At 44.3% G+C, this 20,086-nt stretch overlaps 1 protein-coding gene across 1 annotated transcript in view; it reads right to left on the reverse strand.

Annotated features, from left to right (window-relative positions):
- Positions 1-15,528, reverse strand: part of LOC148017974 (cytosolic endo-beta-N-acetylglucosaminidase 1-like) — a 34,948-nt gene extending 19,420 nt beyond the window's left edge. Inside the window, exons 1-6 of the mRNA XM_087661240.1 lie at positions 15,076-15,528; positions 14,424-14,561; positions 13,775-13,884; positions 13,574-13,685; positions 13,377-13,484; positions 13,106-13,218 (exon numbers count right to left, since the gene is read on the reverse strand). Coding sequence (XP_087517366.1) covers positions 13,106-13,218; positions 13,377-13,484; positions 13,574-13,685; positions 13,775-13,884; positions 14,424-14,561; positions 15,076-15,429 — 935 coding nt within the window. The 5' untranslated portion in view covers positions 15,430-15,528. The remainder of the gene's footprint in view (positions 1-13,105; positions 13,219-13,376; positions 13,485-13,573; positions 13,686-13,774; positions 13,885-14,423; positions 14,562-15,075) is intronic.
- Between the last annotated feature and the right edge of the window lie 4,558 nt (positions 15,529-20,086).

Genomic DNA, 20,086 nt, shown 5'->3' on the forward strand with positions numbered 1-20,086 from the left:
CAACGCTCAGATGCTAAGTCAAAGTGTTTAAGCTAGAAATGAAACTCAAGTAGTAAGCCCTACATCAACTCAACTATAGCATTGGCATTCCTAGCCTTCGATGAGAGGACAACCTCGATTATGGTTCCAACACTACACAATATCTCATAGGTTCTGTGAGTCAAGGATATGTCTCATCAAATTTGACCTAGTATAGCTAGACCCATTAAAATGCATCTTATAATTAAATGCATGCTTGGCTAAGAAGGGCGAAGAACCATGATGTATCTGAGAAGATGGATACGGATAAGGTGGTGGAGATGGAGAAGGTAAAGAAACAGGAGTAGGAGGGTAGACAAAAATAGGCTATAGGTGTCTAATGAGTGTCAATTGATACACAAGAACTGAAACATAAATGCTTCTATAAGGTGCTAGTGGAAATGGAGACATTGGGACACGTAAGCCTTGTCCAAATGTGGGTTAGGGCACTATAGAATGAGCAAGTGGTCCACGAGGTAAAGCCATAGAGACAAACTATGGTACCAAATTGTAAACGCCCCGAACAACGTAGTATGATTAACAATTATAATATTCGCTTGTTTTCGAGATTTAATATAAAAGAGAATGAACACTTAAAGCTGAAAATGAAAATTACTCACAAAATTACAGCCATGAAAATGTAAAAGTAATGGAGACAAGATTGAGGGTTGAAGATGGGCAACCCCCCCGAAGGAATGTATTTCTGCTCAACCCAAGTCCCTTAGGGAAGAGCTCAGTTACAATCAACCTGAGAGTGAGGAGAAGTAATTCTCACTCTCACAAGATCATGCAAAGATGTACGAACACACATGCATTATCTATTATGCAATGATAAGAACTGATTTCTTTACAGTATGAGAGAAGAAAGAGGGGAAATCAACCTTTCTTCATCGTTGATCAGCAGTACATGGATAGGGCTTGCTTCTTGTTGCTAAAATGGAAGAAAGAGCTCGAGAAGGAGCTGCTGTAATGAATTTACAGGCTTCATGTCCTGTAAAACAGCAGTGATAGAAGAGAGAATATAGAGGAATTTGATAATGGAGAAGTGGGGGATGATGATGGGGATAGATGGGGCCAGTTTCTAGCTATCTATGGGTGTTGTACATGAGTTTACAGCAAAGAAAAATGATGCTGAATGAAGAAAAACGAGCTCTTATTTATAGGAGAGGGAAGAGCTAGTACAAAAGGGGAAAGTGGAGTAGCACAAGACAAGTGTCCAGCCACATGTCATGAGATGTGACAAGTGGTGGGACACTTGGAAACTTGTGTGACAAGTGTCTTGGCACTTATCTCTTCTCTATGGCCTTCCTTTTTGGGCTGAATACTGTCAAGAATAGAAACAACCAAATTTAGTAAGCACAGTCAAAGTACAGAATTTACTATTTTTAAAATGACATCCCTATTTTTTAGGACTAGCATTTTTAGGCTAATTCGAGGGACCTTCTAAAATTTAGGGATCCCCCAATATGGGTGTCATATGAAAGTTTTTTCCGTGTACATCGCACAAATGGTATCAAAATCTTCATGTGACTTTCCTATGCAAAGAAATGTGCATTTCAAGCTTTCAGCCCACACATGCACATTGTACAAGCATTTCATGATCATGCCATCTTGTTGATTGTAACTGTCTGTTCTGGCAGATCTAGCCCACACTTCAAGGCATCAATCCTTTCTGTGTGCGAGTCTAACCCTGATGTGCGTGAGTTCTGGCCGCAGGCGCCCAATCGGCCATATAAGTGGAAGTGTGAACTATCTTTTCTCTAACCCACCGCGTAGGTCCATCATAACCTATGACCACTCATCAATGGCCAGCTCCAATGCACTTTTCTTTATATCTAATTAGTGCAAAGGAAACAAATTTAATAAATCATTATATAGACAAATTAATGAAAAAGGGTAAAACTCTGTTTATATAGAGTTGTGACATAAATGCTCCACACTCGATGTTGTCCCTGTGGGGGGATATCTTGAAAGTATATGTGCGGGAGAACGAGTTTCCATCACAAATACACCACCCGAATAAGAGAAATGAGAGGTCCTAAAGGCTGTGTCTAAGTGTGAGAAACCCCTCTATGTGGGGTGTGGAGTGTAATGAGGTGCACTTAATAAAGGTAGAAAGGAGTATGCACCAGAAGATGAGAAATGGATGCATAGGAGATTAAATGAATTTGTAACTAGTGTAGTAGTGGAAAATGTGTTAAGTTCCTTTTGTCCATTAAATGCAAATGATAAAAAAGATGATTCACCAAAATCAAATTGACCATGAGATGTAAAAGCGTAAGGCAAAGATGGAGAAGGAGCACTCTATGAAGATATGCTAGGGCTTGCACTGAGGAAACACAGCATGTACAACCAAGACTAAAACACAAAGACTCAAACAAAGACCAGCAAAACTCAAACCCTAAGTCCAAAACACAAATGCAAACTCAAAAACTCAAACACAGAGACAAACACAAACAAAAGAAACTCTGAAGTGAATGAATGATGTAAATGAATGTAAGAGTATATAGAATGCCCAAGGGTAGTGCAATGTAGTGTTGGAGAGTGACGTCCAACATAGACGGATCCCAAGTGTTGTGACCACCAGTTAGAGTGTCGAAGAGAGAAAGATTGCCAAACACAAATCTGACAGATGCTAGAGATGCTAGCGACAGCTGTGGATAATGAATGAGAAAGGTGGCAACACTAAAAGGCTGCAAATGCAGTTGAGTAGAAGACACCTAGATGAGGAGTGTTGCCAGTTGCTGCCTCAAGTGGTGAAGACCAAATGCAAGCTACAAAAGGTCGCCGGAAGGTGTGGGAGATCACTACCAACTGTCGCCTAGTGGAGGAGTGTCCAAATGCAAGCTAGAGGAGGTAGACAATGGCAATAGAGTCCAAACGCAGTAAGGAGAAGAGCACCAAACAATGGATGACAGCCAGGGAGAAAGGTGCCAAGCACTACAAGGACTAATGGAGGAGTGGCAACAATCACGAAGGGTAGACCGCCACATGGGTAAAGACTAATGGCTGAAATCTGCATTGAAAGAATAAGACTGAACAGTGGCAACCTATCTATTTATAGATGTTGAAAGATACCCCAAAATTAGGGTTTTAGGGGACCACTGAAACTCTCTCGAACCGCACACCAAATTTGCATTTTTCATTAATTAAGCATGTTTTGGGGTTGTTTAAAGATGCTAATCAACTGTAAAGTGTGTTTTAGCTCAACACACTCACCAATGGATCTTACATCTTTCACTTACTTTTTTTTGAGTTCAAATATAGAAATCTATCTTCTTCAGGGCTTATGAACCAATATGTGCTTTGAAGAGTTCTTTCATCCTGAGAATCATCTATATCTTGCCAAAAAAGAGGAAGAAAAATCAAAAGATGATGAAGTACTGTTTTGCATACCTGACATAGGAGTGAATGAAGGTGATGTAAATGAAAGAGATAAGAGAGGTAGAGATGGAGATGAATGTGGTAGAAAGATGAAGGGTTTGTACTCCATGCCAGTTTTCATGTCAAGTTGGCCAATCCTTTGTGGAGCTTCTGTCCTTGCAAAATCATTAGACCGGCGCACTAAATCTAAAGGGAAAAACTCAAATTTACCTTCAATCTGTTGTTGAGCTCGATGCACCAAGATAAGATCGTACTCAGCTCGAGTAATCTCGTAAGGTCGAGGTACTTGATGGTATCCAATGACTCATTGGCAGCCAATGGGTCGCGTTTAAATTGGGAGTTTCAATTTCTCATCAGCTTCTAAGTCTACCTATTGTGCACCTCCCTCTGCATTGTAGACTCGGTCATTTGGGATAGTATACCAAAGGAATCTATGGAGTATTATTAAAAGGGTTTTGAGGTAGAGGATTACTTGGACCTACTTCTTATGACTTTCCATGTTTCCTCCATCTCAAGATTTTGAGGTATTCTTCTCAAGAGATAAAATAATAGTTGTTCTCTTCGAGATATCCCCATGTGTTCTTGGAAGGAGAGTCAAGATACCACTCCCTCAGTCTCTAGTGAGGGGAAATTTGTGTTGGGGGTAAAGGCACCTGTGCCTACGTCGCCCTGTATTTACTTCACACACCGTGACCGTACACTAGTACACTATAGGTAGCAGGCACCCATCAATGTAACTTTATCTTTGTTCTTTCAGTGACTATTGAATAAGGGAAGGCCAATCACTAATCGTGACTATTGGAGTCCCCATATACGGTGTCTCTCTCTCTCTTGCTCTTTTACTCCATCTGCCACAGCTCTTGCTTCCACGTATGTGCTTCCACTCAGGCTCTAACTTTCAATTGGTATCAGAGCCAACCATTCGAGGAGCTTCTTTATCCTTTGGTTCAACCCTCGGATTCAAAGCTTTAACTCAGAGTTTCATGGCAGCCATTGTTTCTTCCTCCCGAGGTATGCATTGAGTCTTCCCTAGTTTGTTCCAACTTACTCCTAGCTTGTGGAGGAGCTTCCCAGGGTTTAGCTAAGCCTTATTGAGTATGTATTGAGCTAAGGAGCAGCCATTCTATCCATTTTGAGTGGATACAGAGCATGCTGCAAAAGTCGTAGATAGCTATGGTAGCTTGACAGCACTTTCAAATTTTGGCCATAACTTTTGTATACGACATCAGATTCAATTGTTCTATAACTAGAAACGAAGAGCACAACGAAAGCTACAAATTTGAGCAATCATAGAGTTAATTATGTGAAATTTTCAGTTCTTTGTTTCATACATAACAAAACAATTCTGGTTTAGACAGCAAACAGTACATTCCATAATGCATGTTTAATGCTTCGCAGATGCTATTTTGGTGCCCATATGGTATGGCTATGCTTTCGGATGCTATTTGGATCGTTTAGAGCTTGATTAGCTCAATATTGCAAAGGTTTATTGCTATCATAACAGTTTGAACAGCAAGCATTCAACAGTGAGCTTCATGTTTTGAATACCTATAATGCCTACATGGTATTTCAAGTATGCTACATGTCTATGGTGATATCTAGCATTGATGTATGAGCCCGAATATACTTATGATATGCTTTGGTACTTGGATTTAAGCTACATTTGATATACTTGGACTTTGGTTAGTTGCTTTGAGCTTTTATGCTTACTCACTTACGGGTATTAAAGCTTCATTGGACACATACTCCCGGATGTATTTGTGATGCATATGGGCTTACTAGATGCTTTGATGTATATGTCTTACGCTTTGCTTCCTCACTTTCCATTCCGGATTCGCTTCCAATAGGAGACACTTCTACTTGCTTGGCAGAGCTTGATTCTTTGAGACAATGGGACTCTTGGTTCATACATATGCTTTCTTGTATGCTATTGGACGTAATTACCTCCACTTATAAGCTAATTTAATTCTATATACTTTGGACACCAGCACTTACCTCTGTCAGCAGTTTGTCAGTAATGTGTATGCTTATGGGATGTATGGCTTATTGACAATTTGAGTTTGTGACAACCTTTGGTATTGGTGGTCTATGCTTAGTCACTACTAGTCGCATTCTTTGTATCCCAGTTGTTGCTACTCGGATATCCCTGGCAATGAAAGCTTGCTTTCTTAGCTATTTGCCCATAGTTGAATCGACATATACTAATGTCTTTATTTCAGCATTGCTGTAATTAAAGTTTTCAGTATTCATAGATGAAGTACATATAGAAGATCCTTGAGTACTTTCATAAACAAGATGTTAAGCCTATTGGCTGTCCTTTACCTTCCTATGTGAAGGTCAATCAGGTAGATTGTCCCCAATCAAATGAGCAGAAAGCCGAGATAACCAAGATCCCTTATAAATCTACAACGGGCAATTTGATGTATTCTATGATAGCCACTTGCACTGACATAGCATTTGCAATGGGAGTTGTGGCACGCTAGATGGCTACACCTAGCCAACAACATTAGGACATCGTGAAGAGTTTCATGAGATACTTGAAAGGCACTGCAGATATAAGCATTTGCTATGGTGGTCAGGATACTACAGTCATGGGTTACATTAACTCCAACTATGCCAAACCTACAAATAATAGGAAATCCACCTGTGGGTATGTCTTCATTTTTGCTAGATGTGCAATTTCTTAGATGTCCAAGATGCAAAAATGCACGGCCTTATCTACTACTGAGGCAAAGTATGTTGCAACCACTGAGACTTGCAAGAAGGCCCTATGATTAGGCTATCTTGTGACAGACCCTGGTATTACTGTTACTCCTACACTGTATTCGGATTCTACGAGTGCTATTCAATTGGCCCAAAATCTGGTCTTCCATACGAAAACAAAGCACATTGCGGTGCGCTCTCACTTCATCAAGGAGGCGGTAGAGAACAAGTCTGTTAAGCTTTTCAAGATCTCGACTAACGAGAATCCTGCAAATTTTCTCACTAAAAGTTTCTTAACCAAACATTTTGCCTTCCTTACAAAAATGATGGGCATAGAATGAGATTATGTCTATTCCTCATCCTGTTGTACTTTATATATATTTGTACTACCCATTTTTCTTATTCTCTCCTCACTAGAGGCACATTCGACTTTACGTGAAGTTGTTGAAGGTAAAGGCACCTATGCCTACGCCACCCTGTATTTACTTCACACACCGTGACCGCGTAGTTGTACACCGCACATGGCTAACACCCATCACTATCACTTTATCCTTTATTCTTTCAGTGACTATTGAATAAAGGAAGATCAGTCACATATTGTAACTATTGGAGTTCACACATACAGTGTCTCTCTCTCTTGCTCTCTTGCTCCATCCGCCATAGGTCTTGTTTTGCTCTTGCTTATGCTTATGTGCTTCCACTCGGGCTCTACTTTTCACATTGTTGCCGAAGGAATAAGAACTAAGGGAGATTGCTTTGATGAAGATAGTTGAGACATCTCAAGAAGTGTTATCATGTGCTCTAGAATGCCAAGCTTTCTCAATCAAGACTCAAGTGTCAATCAAGAGCATCCAGCTATGATACCATGTAAAGAAATACTAGGGCAAACACAAAGAAATGCAAATAGTACAACACAATGAACATGATCTAATGCAGATGAGTCTATAGGAATGTAGATGATACCAATGACAATCCCAAAACACAGCAGCAGCAGTCCACCAGACCTGATGATGATGTGGGTAGCGATGAAGGGACTGAAACATGGTCCGCTGTGCAGCAGGATGTCAATGAAGACTCCAGGCAGCAAACGCAAGTATGCTGGCTGAAAATGCAGACTCACAAACAGCAGTAATGGTAATGATGATGACATCAGCTTCCTGTCCACTAGAAGCAGTAAACACAGACTGCACAAGTGAAAAGCACAGGCTGCAACTGGCCATAACAGTGGCTGGGTGGCAGACTGGACAGCAAGGTGGCACCTGCTCTGGCTAGGCAGTAGCTCCTCCAAGAGGTTGTTAGAGATCAGATCAGATCAGGGCAGCAGGCCAGGTTTGGTGCAGTCGGACTGCCTGCAGTCGGACTGCCTGCAGTCGGACTGCACAGTCGGACTGCCACGTGGCAGTCCGACCTGCAGCAGGCAGTCGCCTGCAGCCGCCTGGCCATTTCTGGCGCCCTATTTCCCCCGGTTTTTCGACTATTTATACCTGGCACTTTCAGCAGTCTGGTACACTTCTCTACTCGCAGATTACAGACCGGTGACACGCGTAGATTCCGTCTCTGTTCACAGATTTCAGACAGCAGACAGTGCAGACTGCAGCCGACTTCGAGGTGAACAGCAGGTTGCATCGTCGAGGTGGAGACACGCAGTCCAGCGCACTGCGCCCATGTATATATCTGCATATCTTTGTATTCAGCATTCTTTATACAGCAGATCTTCATCGTCCACTGTCTCTTTCTCTCTCTTCTCTCTCTGCGTTCTCTCTCTCTCAGTCCTACGCTTCCGCACCGCTGCACTCTGACATGGTATCAGAGCAGTGTTTGAGGGCTGACTGAGCGCAGAATCAACCTGAAGAGGAGTTTCCATCGCGACACAAATTTGTGTTTTTTGCGTTTAAGGGCAGACAGGAGGGCTGCGCCTTGGAACAAGGCTGAAACGAGTGTGGGCGCACAGGAAAGGAGTACAGGTGGTGGATTTGCTGCTGTTTACTGCTGTTTGACGCGGAGGAAGTTTGAGTTTTCAGCCTACAAGTGCAGGTTTTGCTTTTTCATCGCCTCCGGCAGGTGAAGAAGCTTCAGGACGCGGAAGAGCCTTAGCAGGCTGAGTTTTCCTAGTCACAGGGGGCTGCTTTTGTGTTTGTGAAGGCATTGCAAGTGAAGATATCTACAGAGATTGACTTGGAGTTCCAGGCGATTATGGACCGGAAGGTGCCTGTTTTACTGGCTCTTCCTGCTGATCAGAAGCTCGACAGCGACAACTACCGCATTTGCCGTGTCATGATGTTGGCCATTCTTGAGTCCTATGATTTGGCGGAGCTGGTACAGAAGGAGATTGACCGGCCCTCGGTAAGAGATGAGTCCAAACTCTCTTCCGATGCTCGTGCGGAGCTGGCCAAGGCCCAGTCTCATTGGGACAAACTGAATGCCAGGATTCGATCCTTTCTCTTTCTATCATGCACTACAGCCGTGATCGCTCACATCGAGCACTTGACGGTGGCTCGGGAGATATGGCTGGAGCTTGATCAGATGTACAATCGGATGACCCTAATGAAGAGGGTTTCTTTGGAGGTACAGATGCGGACCTTGTCCGTAAATAAGTCTTCTTCACTACGGGAGCACATTAACAAGCTAAGGCAGCTACAGATGCAAGTTCAGAATGCGGGGAAGCCAATTTCCTCCGAAGACATGGCGATCACACTATTGTTCCAGTTGCCGCCACGATTCGGTACATTTTACTCTCCCCTTATTGCTTCGGGGCGAGAGTCTACTCTTCGATGGGAAGAGTTGGTTCCTATGGTCTTGGACCAAGAGGAATAGTTAAAGGGACAGAATGCTTCCAAGTCGGAGGCGCTGACAGGTCAAGCCTCTCAGAAGAAGGGGAAGGACCAAAAGAAGAAGAAGGGGGATAACAAGTCCAAGAAGGACAAGAAGAAGGACAAGGACAAAGACTCCACATGTCATATTTGTGGAAAGACTGGCCATTGGAAGAAGGATTGCCCTGACAAAGACACGAAGGACGCCAAGAAGAAGAACACCAAGGATTCTGGAGCGGTGGCTGCACCCTCATCAGCTGCATTTCTTCATCTAGCTGTCATTGAGGACGCTTCACCGAATGCTTCTGATGCTGTGATGACGGCTCCCCAGGCTCGAGAGTGGATCGTTGATAGTGGTGCCTCACGGCACATGACTCCTTCATCAGATGGTGTTGCCCAGCTGCGACCCTCGCGTGGGCAGATTCTCATTGGAGACAGCTCTTCAGTATCTATTGCAGGTCGGGGTAAGATGCAGCTTATTCCGGATGGACAAGGTGGTACACATACCTCAGAGGTTTTGCATGTACCAGGATTAGGGTACCATCTCCTTTCAGTTCATAAGATTTGCTCCCTTGGTCTTTTGGTGGAGTTTGACAGTTCTACGGTGCGAGTCCTTGATCGTGGATCAAGGAAGGTTCTCTCATCCGGCTATGAGGAGAACGGCATTTACAAACTAAAGTCTTCCACCGCCCTCTCTACTCTTCTTCTTACCTCTCAGTCACAGTCAGAGTTATGGCATGCTCGGTTTGGTCACCTGAACTATGACTATCTTCGGAGGGTGTCACGTGGACAGCTTGTTCAAGGGTTGCCGGATATAGTGGTGAGCCAGCAGCCATGTGTCTCCTGCATACGGGGGAAACAGCATAGGGATGCCATTTCCCACACAGCTTCGCGGCGGTCTACTTCACCAATGGAGCTAGTATCTATGGATCTATATGGCCCTATGAGGAATGAGTCCCTGCGTGAGAGCTCGTACTTTATGCTGATCGTGGATGACTACAGCAGGATGACATGGGCCTACTTTTTGGCACTAAAGTCAGAAGCTTTCTCGCACTTCAAGGATTGGCTTCTCTTTGAGGAGAACCGATCGGGCCGGAAGTTGAAGACCTTGCGATCCGACAAGGGAGGTGAATTTGTTTCTAATGAGTCTGCTCGGTTTTGTGCAGATAGAGGAATTCACTAGGAGTTTGCCAATACCAACACTCCTCAAGAAAATGGTATTCTTGAACGGAAGAACCGCAGTGTGATCAAGATGGCGCGCACCATGATGGAGCACCGACAGACCCCTCAGGTTCTGTGGGCCGAGGCTGTGGCTACTGCAGTCCACATCCTTAATCGATCCCCTACTTCGGCCGTGAAAGGGATAACCCCATTTGAGGCTTATTTTGGGACGAAGCCAGATGTTTCTTACTTTCGGGACTTTGGGTGTGATGCCTATGTTCACATTCCCAAGACTCACTGTGATAAATTTGAAGCAGCTTCCCGAAAACAGGTATTTGTTGGCTACAGCTCCCAGTCCCAAGGCTACCGACTGTATGATCCCGTCAAGCGGGATGTGTACACTAGCCGTGATGTGCGATTTGTGGAGGTTCCGGCTACTTCAACGAGTGAGGAGCATCCCGTTCTTGGAGATCCCGGGGAGAGTTGGGCTCCTTCTACAGTTCCACTGGAGCCCGTGCCTTTTGATTATGATTTTGTTTCTGACACAGAGTCTACTGTTCCACCGGACACCTCTGAGGCATTACCACCGGTGGATATTCCAGAGTCTTCTGCTGCTGATGGAGAAAGACGAGGGGAGGTTAGGCCTTCTCCTCGCTGGGCCCATGACACACTCCGTGATTCACAGATCGAGGGGGTTCCTGAGGAGTGGGGACCACAGGATGGTCCGCGGCGGTCACGGAGGCACCAGGCACATTCTACGGAGCTTGTTTGCTCCAACTATTGTTTGATGACCCGTGTTATGTAGGATCGAGAGCCCACCTCCGTGAAGGAGGCTTTACAGTCCGCACCATGGAAGAAGGCTATGGAAGCCGAGTTGGAGGCTATTGAGAGGAATGGCACTTGGTCACTCGTGCCTCGCCCCCCGAAGAAGAAGGTGATTGGAGTCAAGTGGGTCTTCAAGACCAAATACCTTAGCGACGGTTCTTTGGATAAGCACAAGGCCCGCCTTGTTGCTAAAGGTTTTGCACAGCGCCCAAGTATTGACTGTCATGATACTTTTGCCCCCACAGCTCGTATGGCGACCATTAGAGCTGTTCTTGCTTTGATTGGCCATAGGCGATGGCCTGTTTATCAGTTGGATGTCAAGTTGGCCTTCCTCAATGGTGATTTAAAGGAGGAGATCTATGTTGAGCAACCTCCTGGCTTTGGATCTTCAGATGGGCAAGTCTACAGGTTGAAGAAGGCCTTGTATGGCCTCAAGCAGGCTCCGCGTGCATGGAACGAGAAGATTGATTCGTTCCTCCAATCTCAGTTGGGATATCGGCGGTCCAAGACCGATCCGCAACTGTCCAAGAGACGAAGTCAGCTTTACATCGGACGTTCGAGATGACGGACTTGGGTCTACTCCATTTCTTTCTGGGCCATGAGATTTATCAGTCTCAGAGGGGGATCTTTATCTCTCAACAGAGATATGTACAGGAGCTCTTGGTGTCTTTTGAGATGGAGGATTGTCAGGCCCTCTCTACTCCTATGGATCCGAACTGGAAGGCCACTTCCCATTCAGCTTCTCTTTTGGCGCATGCGTCCCGCTATCGACAGTTGATTGGGTCCTTGATTTGGCTTCTCAACACTAGGGTTGATCTATGTTTTGCTGTTGGGCTCTTGGCAGGGTTCATGAGTGAACCTAAGACGGTGCATTGGCAGGCTGCTCAGAGGATACTTCGGTATCTGAGGGGGACGTCTGATTTAGGGGTTCAGTACCCCGCAGGGACAGATGGGTCAAATCTTGTACTTGCAGGTTGGAGCGACTCGGATTGGGCCGGTGACGTGAACCACAGGCGGTCTACTACAAGTTACTATTTTACTTTGGGTGCAGGTGTTATTTCATGGAGTAGCAAGAAGCAGCCCACGGTAGCCCTTTCGTCTACTGAGGCGGAGTATCGGGCCGCGTCTTCCACCACATGCGAGGTTGTGTGGCTTCGGAGATTATTGAAGGAGCTTGGGTGCCCCCAGACTCGTCCTACATTGCTACGATGTGACAATGAGAGTTGCATTGCCTTGGCAAGGAACCCTGTTTTTCATGCCCGGACGAAGCACATTTAGATCCAGTACCACTTCATCCGAGAAAAGCTTCTGGATGAGACCATCACTGTGGAGTACTGCAAGACGGAGGACAATCTTGTGGATTTGTTTACGAAGGCGCTTCCTCAGGCTCTACTTCAGAGACATTCCAGATCCCTCAGGCTTCTGCCCTGTCCAGGCTCTGAGAGGGGGTGTTAGAAATCAGATCAGATCAGGGCAGCAGGCCAGGTTTGGTGCAGTCGGACTGCCTGCAGTCAGACTGCCACGTGGCAGTCCGACCTGCAGCAGGCAGTCGGCTGCATTTCTGGCGCCCTATTTAATGCAGCAGGTAGTCGGCTGCATTTAATGCAGCCCGCCTGGCCATTTCTGGCGCCCTGTTTCCCCCGGTTTTTTGGCTATTTATACCTGGCACTTTCAGCAATCTGGTACACTTCTCTGCTCGCAGATTACAGACCGGTGACACGCGCAGATTCCGTCTCTGTTCGCAGATTTCAAACAACAGACAGTGCAGACTGCAGCCGACTTCGAGGTGAACAGTAGGTTGCATCGTCGAGGTGGAGACACGCAGTCCAGCGCACTGCGCCCATGTATATATCTGCATATCTTTGTATTCAGCATTCTTTATACAGCAGATCTTCATCGTCCACTGTCTCTTTCTCTCTCTTCTCTCTCTGCGTTCTCTCTCTCTCAGTCCTACGCTTCCGCACCGCTGCACTCTGACAGAGGTATGGACAGCAAAGGAGAGGATGATGGCTGTTGGCTGTGTGGATAATGAGGGATGAGACTATATTAATGTTCTCACAAGAATAAAAGAAATTAACAGCTCCTTCCAGAACTCTTATGAACAGGAATGCACAGAACTTGCAAAATTTCCAAAAATAGATTCATGTCAATTTGCACTAGAGCCGTGGTCATTGTTAAGTTGCAAATGTCAATAAGTACAATACCGGTTTTGAGCTGCAGGAAAACTAGGGCCTTGCTTTGTTTCCAAGACCCAGCCTGGAGCAAAAATTGCAGCAGAAACATTTGCCTCCCTTGCAACATTCAATGCAACATTGCTCTACAGTTTAGATACACAGCTGTGCAATATGAGAAACAGGGGAAGAAAGCCTTAGAAATTAATCTACTTTACCCTTTGAAGAATAAAGATAACAAAAGGCTTTTTGTATATCATCATTCTTAGTGAGATGTAACCTTAATATGTAAATAATCCATCACCTGAAAGCCACCACCTCCATATGTATTTCTCCCAAAGACATCCACACCCATATACACATCATAACGCCTTGATCCAGCTTTCAAAGCAGATCTCAAGGGGTATTCTTTCTGTACCAACAACTTTCAACTTTGTTAAATGTTATCAAATGTACATAGCGACTTTAGAAACTAATTCTCAGCTACTTGAAGAGTGCCACCTTCCAAGTGTAATTGGTGAATATTCCATCGCATAGATCAAAATAGCACTCATTCATGTCATTCAGACAATTCTGCCAGTCCAATTTCCCATCTTTAGTGACACTATCATACCTGCACATGTTCACCTTGTATGGGTTAGAACCCCGACTGCAAAAACAGGGAAAACAGAAGAGAAAGCTATGTGGGACTGAAATGTGTACCATAAGACCACTGATCCAGGTACAGCCTGATGCATGTAAGAAGTGAGGGCTTGTACAAATGCCAAGAGTGTATCCACATGCTTCTTTCCCACTTTATTTTCAATGTTCAGCTGTTAGTACATTCTGGAATTAATTGAAAATTGTCATACTAAATTAACTGAGCATTTAAATTGGAGATCATCGAACTAAATTAAACATACTTAGCATTTAAGTGAGCAACAAAGTCAAAGAGCTACAATTATCTCTTAGCAGGTGACATGAGCATGCATCATGAAGAGTCCTCTGCTGCCTTGTAAACAACCAGGGCAAACAGGTGCAGAAATGCTCACAAGAAGGAGTAAAACCCACTACAAGAGTGCAAATGATGCAAGCTGCATATGCTACAATTCAAGAAATCCCTCTGCCATCACCAGTATATGCAGTTCACAAGATTGTCACATAAGGTTGCAATCCCACAAAGAGCAGGAGTCCTTGCATTGAATTGCATATATCTCATTCAGGCAAGAAGTTGTAGAACTCCTTGTACACACATGACATGTATGCTAATTGCATCTATTATTATACGAAAAATGAAAAAAGACCTTACAGAAAACCAATGGAAAACAGATAAGCTCACTTATATCAGCAGCAAAAGGATATAAAACCATACCAGCCAACCATCAAATCCGAGAATTGCAGCAAGCTCTGCCAAACGGGAGGCGTACATGAGTGCTGACTCCTTAGAGTCTAGTAACTGGTTACAGATGGCTCTCCCTGCATCCCATTCAGTGATGAAAGTGCCCAGCACCTGACGGTAGGATAAAAAAGATAGTCATACACTCACAACGCTATCCAAGACCTTATGTCTTATGAGATGCCCAACACCTAATGATGGAGGTACCACAAGTTTCTATGTTGAAGTTTGCAGCAGAAGGGATGAAATGTTTCCTTTTAAAAAATGAATTAAGATACTGTGTGTTCTATGTTGAAGTGTTCGTGACAAAAAGATACAAATGAATTAAGATACTGCATGTTCTTATGTCAAAGTCTGCATAGCAACAGAATGAAATCTTTTGATTAAAGACCATTGAAAATTGGTTAAGATTCTGTATGTTCTATGTTGAAGCCACCGCACCAAACACCATTAAAAATAAATTGAGATTGTTGTAGATTGAAATATTCCATAAGATAAAGGATGAAAATGTTCTATATTGAGGCCTCCCTACCAACAGGATTAATTTTGGGACTAGATACATTAAAAATATTACATTGCAATGCTCCAAAACATAAAGGATGAAAACGTGTGTTAAATAAAGACTCACCTGTACTCCGTGCCTGTGGGCAGCATTTGTCCAGCAAGGAGGAGGGATGGTCACCAAATGATGTGAGAAGTAGACAAAAATGTCAATGAGATGCCAATGCCAGAGAGAGTAAGCTTCAGAATTGGAGCTACCCTGTATCCATTTGTCATCTCCATAACCTCCTTGCATATCGTGACAGACAAGGAGGCGCGGTCTCTTCTCCCCCGAGGTGAATGTCGTGAGGGGAACAGAACATTTGTTGAATGGAAGATGGAAGGATTGCAAATACGAGCGATCTTCAAGCTCCCGCAGAGAATCCAAAGGAAAAGAGACAGGCAGACCAGGTTGACCCATGGCATTGACAGGCTGATCCATGGCCTTCACGGAGAGTTAGCTCGAGAAAATAAAATGTAAACTTGCGATAAGTGCACTGAATCAGGCACAATGTGAAACACAGCAGATGGTCGCAACCCTTTATAAAGTGTACTGCTAATGGGTCTGCTAGTGGGTCTCTGCCCTTTATTGGGCTTTTTTGCCGCGATTTACAAGATATACATGGGACCCACCTATCGCGATGCTTTATAGTAACTTGTGGGTCTCTTACTACAAAGAAACATAACACACGCACAAGCGCACACGTACACACACACACTCTTTCTTTCTCTCAACTCTTTCGCTGCAATTTATAAGACCTACAAGGTACAAAGTTGGAAACTCTGAGGGTCACTCTAATAATCGGGCACCCTAGGCACATGAGCAGAATCTGATGGGCTTTTGACTCCCTTTTGTTGAGATTCTAACACGCCCCTTCACATGTGTTACTAGAAAGTAGATGAAAGGTCTGATCATTGCCTAACAGACAACATTGACATGTTCTAACCAATAAAGGATAGGTAAGCTTAGGTATCCAAGCATTTCATGCCATACCATTGCATTGTGGCCTAGAGAACACTTCCATAGCATGTGTCTTGTTAACCCCAATGCAAAGAAAGCAAAAAGAAAATTAAAAAGATGCAAGGCAAAGCTAGAAAAAATGGCCCGACCAAAGAAATAGGAGGAAAAAATACCAAAAGCACAAGGACAACCTTAAAAGTTCAGCGTAAGCGCAAAAGAGGAAATGCGCATTTTAAATGCAAAGGCACACCCTCAATTTTTATAAGAGAGTGTGAGGTTCCCTCCTGTGCAATTTGTAAATGTAGACATGCATGGGTGAATGCACAATGCAAATAAGAAGGAAATAGGAAAAGAGGACCTAAGCTAAATTAGCCGGGCATGTAAAAAAAGGATGGGTGCCAAAGGGGATTAGGGCTTTGTATAAAAGGAAAAAAGTGAATGAAGAAGCTCATTCTTGTGTGTGGCCAAAACTAGCTCTCCTCCTCCTCCTCCTCCTCTTCTTCTTCTTCTTTCTCTTGCTTGCTTGAGCTTGTGCTTGAGAGAGGGAGTGTGTGTGAGGGTGATGGACCATGGTGGAGAAGCTCTCATATTCTCCTCTCTTTTTCTTCTCTTCTCTTCTCTTCTCTTATCTTATCCCGCTCATGGCAATGGAATATGGAGCTTGGAGCTTGAGGATCGAGCTTGCTTAAGCTTGCACCTTGGATTGTGGAGCTATAGGAGTACTTGAGGGAGAAGGCAACTCGATCGAGCATGGAGGTAAGCTCACTACAGTCATAGGTGTGAGAGCATGTACAACTATGTGAGAGGTAGCCATTGCACTTGGCTTGAAACGCTTGAAACAATAAGCGGTCCATGGGTCTTGTTGGTTGAGAGAGAGCTCCCACATTTTGGTTCCGTTGTTGGAACCAAGGGATTCAAGCTTTGAGTGCTTGCGCACTCCAAATTGAGCATTGAAGTAGAGTTTGCCTCGAACCGGTACTTGAGATAGATAAAAAGCAAAGGAATTGAAGAGGTATTTGATCTCTTTTGCAAGTAAGTTTTTCATGTTTTTGGATTTGGGTAAGTAGATTGAATTAGTGTAAGTGGTTGCTTGTGATTTGGATGCATTTAGGTAAGGAAAAAACAAGGAAAATAGAGAAACACACAATAGGGTTTCTCATGTAATAACATGTCTGAAACAAGAAAAAAACAAGGAAAAGAGAGCTTCAAGGCATTAAGATAGCAAAGAGAGAGAAGGGGAAGTAACAGGACAAGAGAGAGAGGGTTTAAGAGGCCAAGAAGAGAGAGAGAGAAAGAGCTCATTTATGTACATTCAATCAAGAGAGAGCTTGAGAGAGAGAGAGAGCTACAGGGCAAAAGCACAAATTCATTCATCGATTCGCATTCCCGCATCCTCGAGCCCTATAAGTATGCTCTGAGTGTTAATTGATGCTTGTTGATCCTAGTCAAGACCTGGGTTGCAATGTTAGAATAGGCACGATAAGTATTTAAGTGATTTTTTGTCGTTTTGGACCCCTAACCGTCGCACTCGAACATTGTCTGCAGCCTTAGATGGCCTCGACCGAGACTCGGATAGCCCGAGTCACAAGTCCACTCGACCAACCACAAAACCATCTGAGTCCAAGACTCGGACTTGGACCTTGGACCTAATTCGGCTCAAGTGGCCATCCACACAGACTCGAATGGATGAGCGCCAAACCATTTGGACTCGAACAAGTCGAACTCGGACATCCGAGTCTACAACTCGAACACTGCCACTCATATGAGTTTACAGGATGACAATTTTGGCACATCAAATCCATTCTAAGTCTGGCAGACTGAATCCAAGCTAGGTGTGACACCCCTGTAGACCTCCAAACGTGTAGAACGGCTCATAGAGCCAATAGACTCAAGAATCGTGACCTGACGGTCCAGGAACGACTACAGTCACACTGACCATTAGTCGCTTATCCCGATAGAGACCTAGACGAACTGACCGAACCTGCTACCCCTCAAACCACATGTCTAGAACATCATAGAGACTAGAATGAACCGGCTAGAGTGGTTGTCACCCACATAAAAGAATCAGGACAAGTGTGTGTTGCACTATATTGTTTTCATTAAATTCGTACATTGCATCAATTAAACATTTGACATGTACCAAAAAAGTTGAAATCCTAATTTCGCACACTGCACTTTGAGGAGCACCCCACTAGCATCTGAGTGCCCGTAACATTGAGGATTGTTTTGAATAACAATGAATTCACGCAAGATAAGATAAATTGAATGAACCCACTAGTAGGAGGAGACCCCTAGACATCGAATGGTGGCCAAGGACACTAATCACCGAATACTGAGAGACTTGAATTGTCGAGCTATTTAGGGAGCAACAGTGACAGGCACGTATAGGGACGCAACTTTGCCTGATCCAATCAATTTGATTGACACACTAGTTGCTCAAGAAACCGTTGACATGTTGGAAGCCAACACGAACCCTGTAGATGATGAGCTTGACTTGGGAGAATTCCTAGTCAACATTCAGCAAATGGTAAATCAGTACGACCTACAAACCAAAATGGTGCATCATAGTAGACCAACCAAGGAGATCATAACCAATCTCAAGGAGGAGAGAAGGTTAACAAGAAAAGTACTGCAAAGCATTACTGCCTACAACAAAGAGCAATGAGCTCAGAATTTGAGACAATACATAAAAATGTGCAAGGTCTAGCACGTCTTAGCTCTCACCAATAGAACTAGGATAGGACTAAACACTGAGAGGGAGAGAGCACTAGAGGGCGAGCAAGCTGCTCACAAAGTGACTCTTAGATAGCACGGCTATAAAGCAGAGTGGAGCAGCCCTGGTAACTTCATTGCTAGCAGGACTAGGAATCACCCCAAATTCTAAGAGCCAAGACCAAGATACTTGTGGTTGTTAAGCAACTCAACAAGTATCAACTCGATAATGACCCATATAGCTTTATGGAGCAGTTTGAGCAAGTATGCAAGGCGAACAGCCTCACGGACCTTGCTCAATGCACGTGCAAGCTTTCGAACATTGCCTAGGAGATAAAGGGCAAACATGGTACACTAGTCTAACACAATAACTTCAATAACCTCAAGAGTCTATTTATCAAGTGATTGTTTGAGGCAGGACACTTTGACAACCTCATTGTTAGATTGATGAATGTTAATCAAAAGGACAAGGAGGACATCCAAGACTACATCACCCATGTGCGGAGTCTCTTCAAGAGAATCCTAGCCGTCGCAGAGCGACCTAGCGAACGAGCGGTCTCCACCATATTCATAAGCGGAACCCGAAGTGAAGAGCTTTACAAGGCCTTAGTGAGCAACTCAAGCCTGCAAAGGGACGTGCTAGCTAGGGTCTTTGAAGAAGCCAAAGTGGATGACCTGCTCAAGGAGAGAAGCTCAAGACCCATAAACCGAGATTGATAGCATTGCCTCTAGAACCTCAGCAAGAGCTACGATTGTTAATGAAAGATCTTGCCAGAGCACCCAAGACAAGGGAAAGAGTGTCGACCAAAGCCAGGTCGACGTGAAGCTAGAGTTGGCTAGGCTTCAAGAGATAATGAGAAGGCCCGCACAACCTCATGTCCGATGCATGCATTGCAGAGGAAACCACCTTCCGGCCGAGTACATGGATCTTAGATCCAAACCCTATGCCAATTGTGGTAGGTTTGGCCATGATGCAATGCATTGTCGACTACCGAGGCAATTGCCATACTCATAGCCATACAATCGGCCTTACTATCTAAGGAATAGACTGCTACCTTTCGGAAGGGGAGCTCCACTAGCTCTCGCAACACCCAATGACTCAAAGCCAGTTGTCCCTCTAGGATGGATATCAACCCCACATGAATACCTAGAGTACCTTGACCCATCGTGACCCATCCATTGAGATGAGCGATGCTTTGATACATTACATAGAGGAGCCGAATGAGAACGAAGCATACATGAACCCTTGCATCTCATACGACGAAGAGGGTAATCCCATCTTGATGGATTTTAAACCAGTACTGGTAATGGCATTGGGTAGGGGAAGAGGTAGAGATCTAAGAGGACAAAAGCTAGAACCCATTGCATACTAGACTTGCGGTCACCCAGAGCACATCTCATCTCGATGCCCCAAAAGGAAGCAAGC

This window comes from Lygodium microphyllum, chromosome 21, assembly GCF_053477565.2.
Source record: "Lygodium microphyllum isolate KBCC chromosome 21, Lygodium_microphyllum_v1.1.10, whole genome shotgun sequence".
NCBI lineage: Eukaryota > Viridiplantae > Streptophyta > Polypodiopsida > Schizaeales > Lygodiaceae > Lygodium > Lygodium microphyllum.